A 13,123-nucleotide genomic window follows, 5' to 3' on the forward strand; every position below is an offset into this window, starting at 1 on the left:
AGGCCCGAGACGCGCTCTCTAGGCCCCGCGGCCAGCCCCATCCGCTAGCCGGGGGCCTGGCCGTGAGGGGCAGCGGGACGTTTCCTGACAAGCACACGAGCCTCGGGTCTTTGTGGAAGGTCCTGAGCCACTCCAGTGGGGCCTTCGTTCCTGGGACGGAGGCTGTGCTTCTGCGCTGGGCCACGATCCAAAAGAGAGCTGATAGCTGCACTCAAGCACCGGGGGACCACTAGCTCCAGGAGAGGGGGCGGGCCCGGCGGGGCGGGGGCGTAGCCGCCTCCGCCCCGCCCTCGGCCGCCTCCGAAACGCGGTGCGGATAACGCCAGCTGGAGAGGCGAGCGCGGGAGTAGTTCCGCTCCGAGGGCGGAAGTGCGCGCCCAGGTCTCCTCCGTGGCTCAGCCAGCAACATGGTAGCGCCGCTGCTGGAAATAACTCACGTGTTTTGCTGCCCAAACCGGGTGCGGGGAGCCCTGAGCTGGAGCTCCGGGTCCGGAGGACTTTTGGCTTTCGGCACGTCCTGCTCCGTGGTGCTGTACGACCCTCGGGTAAGAGAGGTGGCCGGACGCCCGTTTCCATGTTCTTGGGGGCGGGGGCCGAATCCTCTGCGTGCGCTCGGGGCGTACTGTAGATGCAGGAGCGGCGGGGACGGTGGGTGGTGAGGAGTCTCCCTTGGGCGCGCGGGATTCCTCGTCTTCTCGCGCTCCGCCACAGCCTGGGGTCATCAGGTCCTGCCAGTGGCCTGTTAGTCCCACATAAGCCCACCTGAAAGACCACCTTTTTTGAAGTCTTCCGAGGGAACTGTCATACTGCTAACCAGTTTGGGTTTTAAAGGATTTGCAGTTGAGGTATGGATGAAAGCCATGATCACAGGTGCTCGTTTCTGTATTTTCCTTCAGATTTATTTAGTAAGCTTGTATTGAGTTTCAAAGAAATATCACTTTTATTTTGGCTTCGGGAATAGGCATTTTCAGGAAGGCGCTGTTGGGGTAAAGGGCAAAGGGGTTAGGGATCCTAAGAAGTAGTTATAAGGCAGGACTTACACATTCCCTGAAGTTCACCCAGTTGATTATTCGCTTGTGCGTTACCTCACTTTTCAAGTGCCTAGGTTTTGCATTCTTCCCAGAGTTGTTAGGACTCCATTCTCATTGTCTAGTACAACTAGTGTTGCTTTTCAAAAAGAGTCTCGGAATAAAAAAAATAAAGTGCTAGAAATGAAAGTGCAGTGCAGGGAATAGCTGTCTATATTTCTTGTACTGCTTTATTAGTTTGAGTAAAAATCCAATTTTCATAATCTTTTCACATTTAAATTTATATATGAAATATGTATGAAATAATTGTACTCCTTTTTCTTGTCTTGAGCTTGTTTGCCATCTCTGTTTCTAGTTACTACCAAGCATTCTTAACTGGCAACAGAAAGCAGGAAAACCAGTGGTAAACTTTACCATGTTGGTTAGCCATGGGCTGACTCAACTGTAGAAGCCCATCTTTCTACAGCCATTTAATGTATTTGTGCCCGTGGTCTTCCATTACATTTTTACTTTTAATAAGTTGGTGGTCATGTTAGGGGATTTTAACTTACCAAGAAAGTATATTGAGCCTAAAAAGTACTTTGTTTTGTTAAATATTTGCCGTTTGGGCACTTAGTTAAATATAGGAATAAGAGCATGTCAGATGCTAAAATAAAGTTTTGGAGTAATATTCATTCAGCAAATATTTGAGGACCCTCTATGGGCTAACCCTGGACGGGGTGGTGATGACACAAAGGTAATGGGTAATAATTCTTGACCATCAAGGAGTTCATAATCTAGTGAGAGAGGGAAGTACTGTAAATTGCTTCACAACTTCAAATAACTTATGTGTCAAATATACTAGTTTTTGCACATTTACTTTGCATACCTTTTTCTTGTCATGAGAATTTCAGTTGGCAGGTAAGCAAATAGGAAGTTAGTGCTATTGGCTATAGAGAAAGGGGATCTAAAGAGGAAGGCACTGTAATCACAGAGTAAATATCGTGAGCAGTGTGGGAAGTAAAGAAGGCCTAAGTGTGGAGGGATTTTGCTGAAAGCATTCAAGAGGCTGCTGGGAACTTGGCTATAGGCCTTGAAGGGGAACTTGGTTATAGGCCTTGAAGGGATCTGCTCTCTGAGGAAGTAGTTGTGACTTGGTAACTTTGTATCACTAATGAAGGACCCAACACCTGATCAACCATGGTATGCAAAGTTGAGTTATGAATTTGAATCCAGTAATCATGAATTCCTCTATTGAGGGTTTTCTATCTTTTCTTTTCTTTTTTTTTTTTTCCTCAGTAAAGCCCTCAGATCGGTTTAAGCATGGTAGAAGTAGGCCTTGAAAACTGTGGGCAGACAAGGAAGAGTTACCTTTTCTAGCCTGGGGATGTCAAGACAAGCTGTCCTGTAAAGAAGGATGGGGACAGTTAGTAGGAGCTAGCACATGAAGACCAGAGAGCTCAGTGCACTGAGAGCACAGGACATTAGAAACGTGGAGTGGTGGAAAAGGCAGGCACACATTAGGGTGAATGGATGGTTGAAGCTATGGTTTAAAGTTTATGAATAAAGAGAGGTGACTCAGTTTGAAGTAATCCTGACTTTTTATTAGCCTCAAAACCACTGATATCTCACTTTTATTAATTCTTTTGTAGGATAAATTGTAATTTACTAACTAATGTTTTCTTCCGTAAAGAAAAGAGTTGTTATTACCAACCTGAATGGCCACACTGCTCGAGTCAATTGTGTACAGTGGATTTGTAAACAAGATGGTTGTAAGTATTAATCTGGTTAAAGCTGATCGCAATTGTTTTCTTTTTCAAGATTTTATTATTTATTTGACAGACAGAGATCACAAGTAGGCAGAGAGGCAGGCAGAGAGAGAGGGAAGAGGAAGCAGGCGCTCCGCCAAGCAGAGAGCCTGACTTGGGGTTCGATCCCAGTACCCTGGGAACATGACCTGAGCAGAGGCTTTAACCCACTGAGCCACCCAGGCACCCCCTCAATTGTTTTCTGATAAAGTATAAGTAGTCATTTTTCTTTTATCATTTGTCTTAATTTGACATTAGTTTATCTGATACTACGCAGTCAGAAAGCAGAACAAAAATGGTATGCCCAGTGAAATATCTGACTTGTACTTTATAGAACTAAACTGTGGATAACACAGCGGTTCCTAGAGTGAGAGTAGAGGCAGCCCCTGACTGTGGCTAGACGCTCTCCATTGCCCACAGTTTTTGACTGAAAGCCTGTAAGCAGGGCCTGAAAGCCTGTAGGCAGGGCCTGTTCTGGGGTTCAGGCTGGGATTCAGAGGATTTGGCTTGAGATCTATTTCTTCTACAGACAAGCTTTGCTTTTTTAGGCAGGACATAGCGTCTCTGTGTTCACCCCAGTTTACACCTTAGTAAAAAAAAAAATACCTGAAAAATAAATGCTTGAACTCAATCTGGTGACCTTAGAGGTTCACAACACCTGTGAGGTCAAAATTATTTTCAGAATAATACAAGAAGTTATTGACAGTTTTCATTCTCATTCTGTCTTAAGTATACGGTGGCTACCACAACAGATTCAATACAGAAGCAGATATGAAAATCCGGTTGTATTCTAATAAAGTTAGATGTTAAAGAGGTTGGCGGAAATGTGAAACAGTGCCTCTCTTCTCATTAACTTTTTGTTTTGGAAAATAATAGGGATTCCCCCCTCGCCCCCTACAAATGTTATTTATGTTAACATGTGATGGGGTTCGTCATTATTTTTAAGTAAACTAATAAAAAAGTATTTTTCAAATTGCTGATTTAATTTCTAATGTGGTTGATATTGGTACATATAGTCCATATAAACAAAAGATTTTGGGGTTCTCAAAAAATTTTAAGAGTGTAAAGGAATCCTGATACCAAAAAAAATGAGGATTCCTGGACTAGATTATCTCCAGGTCTCTTTTATCTCTAAGATTCTGTGACTCAAGAATTTTTAATTAACATATTGCTTTTAAATGGTGCTTCTGATATCCTATAGAATTTCCTCAAATGTCTTACATATACCTACTGTGGTATTCTTATGGACTCTGAATTAATTTTATTTTCATTTTCATAAACATTTATTGAGAGCATTCTGAGCCATGCGCAAATGCAAAATTTCCTGAATGAGTAAGACTTTGCCATGACTTTATCTGTGACATTAAAAAAAAGATTAATAAGCTACTTATTTCATTTGGTAATGCAGGATTAGTCATGTTAGGTCAGTAAAAATCTTTAAATATTAGAAAGAGTGGCTATTGGTATAGATATTAAAGCACAATTGTAATTATATTAATTGCCACCAGGTGACTTCAAAGACTACTTGAATTTCTGTATAGGGATTTATTATAAAATATTAATTTGGGCTTGTATATTTTATCTTCCCTTTGAAAGTGAGGTTCCATAAAATGAATTGCTGTGTTTCACTGTAATCTATAACTACTATGTTTGATTTCCTCTAAAATTAGGGCTCTATCACCAGATAATTAAGATGTTTTTCTAATCTAATTATAAAATTTTAATAATACCATTTTGTATTTTCAGGAATGCCTGGTTGGCTCAATCAGTATAGCATGTGACTCTTGATCCCAGGGTCATGAGTTCAAGCCCCCATGTTGGGTGTGGAACCTACTTAAAAAACAAACAAACAACCACTATTTCATATTTTTAAAATGTTTGAATTTTAACACATTACTTTTATGTACCTTATAGTAATTTCCAAAATCATGTAATTAAATGGCTTAATTTCTGTGATGTATGAAGAAGTTAAAGCCCAATATTACAGCTGTCTGGCACTAGGGTTAGGACATGAACCTGGGACTTCTGACTATAGATCTAATGTCCTTTAAACAATCCCCACCTCCTTGCCCTAAGTATCTAGCACATAGGCCAGAAGAAACAATGTGCGATGTGTGGTCCTTAGATTCAGAATTTTAAAAAGGTATAAAAGGCATTACTGAGACAATTTGGGGCAATTTTAATATGGACTGTATTTTACATTAATGATACTGTGTCAACAATTAAAATTGTTGAATACAATAATTGTAATATAGAGGAATGTTCCAATTCTTAGGAGATGTATGATGAAAGCATTTAAGAGTCAGAGGTCCTAATGTCTGCAGCTTATTTTTAAATGGTTTGCCATAAACAAAGACGTCTATGCATATACATATATAAAGTGAGATATTAACTAAACATGGTAAAATGTTAACAGTTGGTGAGTCTAGATAAGGGGTATATGAGTTTTTTTATATCTTTTTGAGTTCTCATATTTTTTCTGTAGCTTTGCAAGTTCTCAAAACAGCTAGGAAAAAAATAAAAATATTCATGGAAATGTAATTTTTTCCAGCTTCTTCTACCGAATTAGTTTCTGGAGGATCTGATAATCAAGTGATTCACTGGGAAATCGAGAATAATCAGGTGGGTAGACATGTTTATAGTTGTAAGAATTAACTTATAGCTGCTTTCATTTTCAGCTCTTTTCCTCATATCTGTTATGTTCTTTTATGAAGTTGCTTCATTCTTATCAGTAGTCCAGATCTTACATCTATACTTCTCATGCCCTGTACCCTTTCCTCTAACATTTGCTCTCCCGTATGCATATGCTGTCACTCATTTCTGTGAATTTCCCATCACTTAGTGGTAGTTTTCAAACTGCACCTAAAGGGGCTGTTTGTTCTGTTCTCAGTGATATCAAAAGTTAACACTGCCTGTGTTCATAGGACAGCTGTTACCATGTGGGCATAGATTTACATAATTCTAAGTAATGTTATAATATACACCACTGAGTATGGATGGATCTCTATTGATGGACACTGGGTTGTTTCTAGTTGTAAGCAAAGATTAAAGCATTTTAGGCATTTAAACATCTGTCATGCAGAAGATAAAGAGGAGTCTGAATCCTGTTTATGATTCATGTATGTAGTTTTGATGGCAAAATGTACTTGAATAGCTAAAGTATAAAGGTAGCTCCATAGATATGTGCTCTAACTTGCTCTACCACAACCATGGTGCTGTGAGTTCAGTAGAGTTTTAAGAGCTGGTTGAGTTGGGTCTTAAAGTGTGGGATGGTTTCCTTAGGAGGAATTTAAGGGGTGCTGATTCCTGGTAGGAAAAATGGCATGCATAAAAAGGCTCAGGTGGTATAGGAGGCCACCTGCTCATCAGTATCCAGTCTTAACCAAAGTCTAAGATGTCTTTAGGGTAGGGTTTTCTAGTTTGCTCAGAAAGTTATTCATCTTTCAAAAAGTTACATGAGAAAAGGAATCTATGGGCAATCACGGTTGGGAACTAACCTAGATATATATATATAAGGTATATATCCTATACCTTCTTTAGAGAGTCCCAGTGCACCAGGAGTATAGTGAAATCCCTGCAGAGTTGTGACGTGGATAAACGTATCTTCATTTAACAAGCATTTCCCAAACTCCTTTCAAGTTTGAAGTTTTTTTTTTTTCCTTTTAAATCGCTTAACATTCCTTGTAACTCTGAACAACATAGTTTTAGAAGTGTTCCTAGGTAATTCATTGTAGGCAGTAATACTAAAGTACAGTAGGAGAAGATTGTGTGGCAATGTGAATATCCGCTTTAAGAGTTTGTTCTTTATTAGCAGGCATTTGGAAGTCATTGATGATTTCTAAGCAGAGGAAAATGAGTGTCAAAAGAAGATTAATCTGACAGCAGTGTGCCAAATTAGAGTAGTAAAAAATATGAAGAAAGCAGTGTGGGGTGTGTTTTTGAAGGGAAGATGATTTTGACATTTACTCTTTATCAAAAGAGTGGGAGCTGGTGTTAGGGGAGTGAGTAATTAAAAATAGTGGGATTCTGTTTTCAGGCTCTGGGAGAAAGGTGCTTCTACAAAGAAAAATAGGGAAGTAGGAAGGAAAATGGGGATTTACTTCTAGACATGTCACTTGAATTGCTGGCCAGGCATCCAGACTTATCCTCAGAAGGAGAGGGCAGATGCGGAGGTGGGGATTTTGGAATCAATTAGACTTGAGTAAGAGCAAAAAGGAATGTAGCAAACTTAACCCCTGTTTGGACTGATCTTGGCAGAGGAATCCAGAGAATGATTTGAGCACTCGTTCTTGAGATTTTGAGGTGATACTTGCAAAACTCTTTCCTCAGTGTTGCCTCCTGCTTCTGTCAATAGAGAGGAGTGTAGGCTGAGCAAGTATCTTAGGGCAGACAGCAAATTTAGAGGCCCAAAGAGAATGTGAGTCCAGACGGGGAAGAGGACAGCAGGAGACTGAAAGGCATAAAAGGGGGATGAAGGGAATAAGAGAATTTAGGGGAAGGGTCCACACATGGAAACCTTAGAGGCTTACCGTTTTCCTTTCCATATGCATTTCCATGTATACAGGAGTTCAGCACACCTTGACTTCTGATAAAAAAATAATTCTAAGCTGGTATAATGAGAGGTTTGAGTCTCCGACAATTGAGCAGTGTTTTTTAACAAGCTGGTGAACTTGAGAGGTTTCTTTTGTTTAAGTTTTTAAAATTCTCTGATGATTGATACACAACCTTGCTTAAAAATGTAAAGTGAGTACTTTCAATAGATTTGATTTTTTAGGGAGTAATGATAGAGACTCGTGAAAAAAGTTTAAGTACAGAATAGTGTAGAGAAGGAAAACTAAGTACAAAACAGAGTTAACATTCTAGTGAACTAGCTCTAGCTCTCTCTCTTGTGTGTGTAATTATACATAAAAGGGATTATACTGTACTTGAGTTTTTTAAAATGATTTCTCAAGCCAAAGGTCAACGATTACAGAAAGTTAGTGTACAGATCCTGATACATAGCTGTTAATCATCTTGAGTGGCAGAGTTTTGCTTAAATTGTGAGAACAGCTGAGCATGCATTTAAGGGACCCCCCTGTTTCTGTAGATGACAAATTACAGAAGACACTTCTCAGAGGACGTGGTGGAATCTCACACATTGCGAACTCTGAAAAGTATACTTAAAATAGCAGAAATGATAGGGAATGATTTTGCATGGCAGGCACGTGGACTTGATAAACAAATGGGATTTCCTCGTTCTGCTTGCCATTTTTTTTTTCCATTTTCTAGTGATACTTGATTCAGGCAAGTATCATGAGTGTATGCTAAAAGTACTTGGTAAAAGTTTGTTGGAGAATAGAATAATTACCCAGTTCCAAAATATAATCTTATATAGTATCACAAAAAATTTAACTTCACAGTGAAAAAACCTGGCAGATGCTACCTCTACTAGGGTACCAAGGTTAACAACGCTAAAATTGGGAGAGAGTGATAATCAGGTGCTTCCTGATGTGATGCACATGGATAGTAATGATGTCAAAATGTATATCCAGAATCTAATCTTGAGGAAATATCACATGAATCCAAAAGAAGGAACATTCCACAAAGCTGGCTGTAGTCTTCAAGAATGTCAGTGTTGTGGTTGTCTTTCCATGTTACCTTTTTTATTGTCTACAGTGTATGTCTATAATAATATAATCAGTTCCCTTTTAGGAATTTTAGGTTAATTGCAGTTTTTCACTGTTATAAAGAGTGTGTGATGGATGTCTTTCTGCATTTGTCTTTTATTAGTTACACTAGTGCGGTTAGCATCTCACAGTAGATTCTTAGATGGGAAATTGCTGATTCAAAGGCTGTGCACGTTCATGTGTCCGTACTGTGTTCAGACCACCTTCTCTAAAGTTTACATTGTCTTCAACTTGAAAGGATGTATTTCTGGGTCAGGCATTTTTAACTGTACCTTTAATTCTGTGATTTTTAGTTAAATAAAGATGGAACTGTTAATTCCTCTTTTATCATCCATGTTTTTGTTAATTCTTTCTGATGTAGCTTTTAAAAGCAGTCCATCTCCAAGGCCACGAAGGACCTGTTTATGCAGTGCACGCTCTTCACCAGAGGAGGGCATCGGATGTTGAACTACATACACTGATCGTTTCTGCAGCTTCTGATTCTACTGTTCGAGTCTGGTCTAAAAAGGGTTCAGAAGGTAGGTTGAGAGATAATATAATCCAGATGAAATAGTAATTGTCAAGTGACGGAGGAACATATATACCATTTTTTTCAGTGTTTTAAGTCATTTTGTTCTTTGTAATGTTAAAGTTTGATCATTTACATTCCCATGGTCACTGGGGACTCAGAATTGACCTTTTTCATCTTCCTCCACCCAGGGCTGTGACGATGCTACCCAACCTTTCTTGGTGGATAAGCTCACAGTTAATTGTTCATGGTGTTTTTATTATTTCTTAGTAACGTGCGTTCAGACCTTGAACTTTGGAAATGGATTCACTCTGGCTCTCTGCTTATCTTACTTGCCTAATACTGATGGTGAGTATTCTGCTAAGTATACATTAAAACAGCAATAGATTTTTAAAATATCTCCATACAACCAGAACCTAAAAGAAACATTAGGTCTTAATTTCATATCTGAACGTTTTCATGAAACAAGTTGAAATGTGGATAATATACTTTTTTAAAAATTGAAATATAGGTGACAGAATGTTACATAAGTTTTGGGTGTACAGCATAATGATTCAACTACTCTGTATGGTAGGCTGAGCTCACCAGAAGTGTACTTCTGTTTTTAGTACTCTGATGATCTTTGTATACAACATAAAATTAAGGGAAGCTGTGAAGGATTTTGATAGCTGTTGAAAACTTAAGTGACTTTATATGGATGTGGGATTGATACTGCTATTTATCAAATATATTATCAACATCTGTAGATCTGATTTGGGGAAATTAACCCTTTGAAGGTGAAGGTCTAGGATAAGTTGAAAAATACTGAAGATGGACCCTTTGAACATTTCTGTGAATATGAGAGCCTCTTCACATCCTCCATAATGACCATTTGCCCAAAACCACTTAAAATTTCCCAACAGAAAAATATCCCTTTTGTTTTGAAACCCATCTGTCTGTACCTCTGATTATCCTCCACAAAGTTGATGGCCAATGTGAGTCGGTCTATCTTTGCCACCTCAGTCACCTGGAGGACATACCTGGTAGAGAAGGGCAGGCCTGGAAGCCACCAGCTTCTGATGCCCTCTGCAGTAGTAACTGCGACTCCACTATTTCATGTGATGGTCCTGTTTTGTAGGAGGGCTCCCCAGTAGGAGGAACTCATACATTCTGGCTTTATAACAGAGAATTTAAGTTTTTTCCCATCCACATTGAGGCCATGTGACTGGAGTTTACTTTTTACTTGATTTAAAGTGAGAAAATCTTTAAAAAACACACTTGTAGTTACATTTACTTAGGAAAAGAGTCCTTATTTTATCTGCTGTCCTTTGGTAATGTGAATTTTTTATAGCCTCATCTTTCATAGCACTTTACATATTTACCTGCCTTTTTTTTTTTTTTTGGAAATTGACATATTAGTTTTAACTGTATAGCATCATGATTTGATATTTTTATATATTAAGAAGTGATCACCACAGTAAGTCTGGTTAAGGTCCAGAGCATACACAACTACAGAATTTTTTTTCCTTGTAATGAGAACTTTTAAGATCTACTCTCTTAGCAACTTTCAGTTGTGCAATACTTACATGCCCTTTTACTTTGTTTTCCACTTGCTTCATGAATTTGGTTTTACTGTTGAATTCTCAAACAAAATGTAAGATACTTGAAGTGACAGACATACCTTTAAATTGTCCTGCAGTAGCCATGATGCTGGACTCTTGGCTCCTACATTTTCTTACTCAGTTGGGTTAAAAACTTTTTGGATTAGTCTTCTTGGTGAAATGCTTTTTGTGTTATTCTTTTCATCACTATTTCTATCATAAATGACACAGGATGGAAGAAAGGACTTCCTGTCATTCTTTGCTAAGTAACCATTTAATAGAACATTTTAGAGTGTTCATTTTATTCCTATAGACGTTTATTGAGCACTTTCAGTGTATTGTTCGGGGTGTGGAAAATAGAAGCCTGGATTCTTTACCCAGGGCTTATAATCCAGCATTGGTGATAATGGTAACATGTGATGGAATATTTACAATAATGCCTCTTTTTATCCTTCCAGTACCAATATTAGCGTGTGGTGATGATGACTGCAAAATTCACTTATTTGTTCAAAGAGATGACCAGGTAATTTAATGATTTAATTAAGACACTAGAATTATGTTCTGCTTAATTACATATCTTAATATAGACTCTTTCCAGATTGTGGAATTTTAAGGAATGTTCTAATCTAAACCAAAGTAATCCAGTAAGAGAATCTTTTTTGACAGTCCTCTCTTAGACGGTTTCCCACTTCGTTTGAACACCAAGTAAGTGCTGTCTTGGCCACCTGGTTCAGAGTTGTTAGGTGGGAAACAGGTCATTGGATGGGGGAAAGATAGGAGGAAGATATTTAGGTAGTGGGTTGTTTTTTGTTTTTTATTGTTTTTTTTGGTAAATTTTAAATAAAGTATATCTATGGTGAAATTCCCCTATGTTTTTTTTTGTCATTTATTTGTGTTTATTTGTCATTCTGAGCTTTGCCTACATCTTGAGTGGTTAAATGACAGGAGGGAAGTTCCAGGAAAGATGTAGTTTAAGTTTAGGCTTTTTAATTAATAATGGAGATACTTATTTCTTTGCATCCTATAAGAAAGTTTAAAATGGTTGTGAATATCCAACCACCCAACTGTTTCTATAGAACAGCACATGTTATTTTATCCTGTAAACAATTTGTTTAAGGTCTATAGATACTGTATTACCTACTCAGATGAGTTAGATGATTATAAGATTTTTATTCCCAAATGAGAGCTCTATCTTCTGTCTGATCAGAGTGTTCCCAATTTAAAGATTTTATTTTATTTTATTTTTTATTTTTTATTTGACAGAGATCACAAGTAGGCAGAGAGGCAGGCAGAGAGAGAGAGGAGAAGGAAGCAGGCTCGCTGCTGAACAGAGAGCCCGACGCGGGGCTCGATCCCAGGACCCTGGGATCATGACCTGAGCCGAAGGCAGAGGCTTTAATCCACTGAGCCACCCAGGCGCCCCATGAGTGTTCCCAATTCAAAACAAACAAGCAGTGCATTAGGACTGGCTGTGACACCAAATGAAATCACTGATATACATGAAAATATTAAATTCTTCCATTAAGCCCAATGATTTTTGTTATCTTACTAGTTTCAGAAAGTGCTTTTTCTCTGTGGACATGAGGATTGGATAAGAGGCGTGGAATGGGCAACCTTCGGTCAGTATGAAATCTTGCTGAAGTACATAATGGGGCAAGTGTGTGCAACTTCAGGAAGGCGCCTTGTTTTGTGTTAGGTTTTCTTTGTCTGTAACATTTTTCTATTGTCCCTATTAGAAAAGAGGATACTTACCCCTTTGTTAACTATTAGTTGGGGAGATAGAGGATGAAACTAGTTGATGTTTTAAAGAGGACACTCTGACTATTAAACATGCAGATGTTCTTGAGTTCTTTGTAGAATTTTGTGGACTGTGTATAAGAATGTTATACATTGTAACCATTTATTAGCATTGTATGTATGTTTGCCAGTGCTAGTAAAAAAGAATGTAGGTCAAATGAATGAGGGGTGGGGAAGCAAAGTCTCATTTTTTTTTTCCGGAAATCTAGAAATCAGAATAGTGTCGAGCAGAAAGTCTTATACCTAAGTTTAAGAATATAATGTTCGAAAAATGATAACATTTGTTGTTTTATTAGGTAGAGATCTTTTCCTAGCAAGCTGTTCACAAGACTGCCTGATACGAATATGGAGACTGTATATAAAATCAACATCTTTAGAAACTCAAGACGATGATAATATAAAACTGAAGGAGAATACTTTTACAATAGAAAATGAAAGTGAGTAATAATAAAAATATTTGATGTAACAGCTTCCTAGTTCATTCATTTATCTGTTTTGCTATACACCTATGCGAAAGTTAGTTTTTCAGAAGTATCCAATCCCGGGGCACCTGGGTGGCTCAGTAGGTTAAAGCCTCTGCCTTCGGCTCAGGTCATGATCGCAGGGTCCTGGTATCCAGCCCTACATCGGGCTCTCTGCTCAGTGGTCTCTCTCTCTCTGCCTACTTGTGATCTCTGTCAGATAAATAAATAAAATCTTTAAAAAAAAAAAAAGTATTCACTCCATGCCTGAAACTTATACTGTGCATTTTTTAAAT

The 13,123-nt window shown here is 38.5% G+C and overlaps 1 protein-coding gene across 6 annotated transcripts in view; it reads left to right on the forward strand.

Annotated features, from left to right (window-relative positions):
• The first annotated feature begins 302 nt into the window (after positions 1-302).
• The window catches only part of LOC111142471 (elongator acetyltransferase complex subunit 2), a 42,491-nt gene continuing 29,670 nt past the window's right edge, over positions 303-13,123 (forward strand). For 2 of the 6 annotated variants that reach the window (XM_022495651.1, XM_022495650.1), the window contains exons 1-8: positions 382-545; positions 2,701-2,779; positions 5,367-5,437; positions 8,843-8,999; positions 9,260-9,337; positions 11,028-11,092; positions 12,122-12,188; positions 12,663-12,803. In XM_022495651.1, coding sequence (XP_022351359.1) covers positions 408-545; positions 2,701-2,779; positions 5,367-5,437; positions 8,843-8,999; positions 9,260-9,337; positions 11,028-11,092; positions 12,122-12,188; positions 12,663-12,803 — 796 coding nt within the window. In that variant the 5' untranslated portion in view covers positions 382-407. Of the gene's footprint in view, positions 546-2,700; positions 2,780-5,366; positions 5,438-8,842; positions 9,000-9,259; positions 9,338-11,027; positions 11,093-12,121; positions 12,189-12,662; positions 12,804-13,123 lie in introns of all 6 variants that reach the window. The other 4 variants (XM_022495649.1, XM_022495653.1, XM_022495647.1 and 1 more) reach the window with 3 other exon arrangements.

This window comes from Enhydra lutris, unplaced genomic scaffold (genome assembly GCF_002288905.1).
Source record: "Enhydra lutris kenyoni isolate GAN:26980312 unplaced genomic scaffold, ASM228890v2 scaffoldscaffold8, whole genome shotgun sequence".
Lineage (NCBI taxonomy): Eukaryota > Metazoa > Chordata > Mammalia > Carnivora > Mustelidae > Enhydra > Enhydra lutris.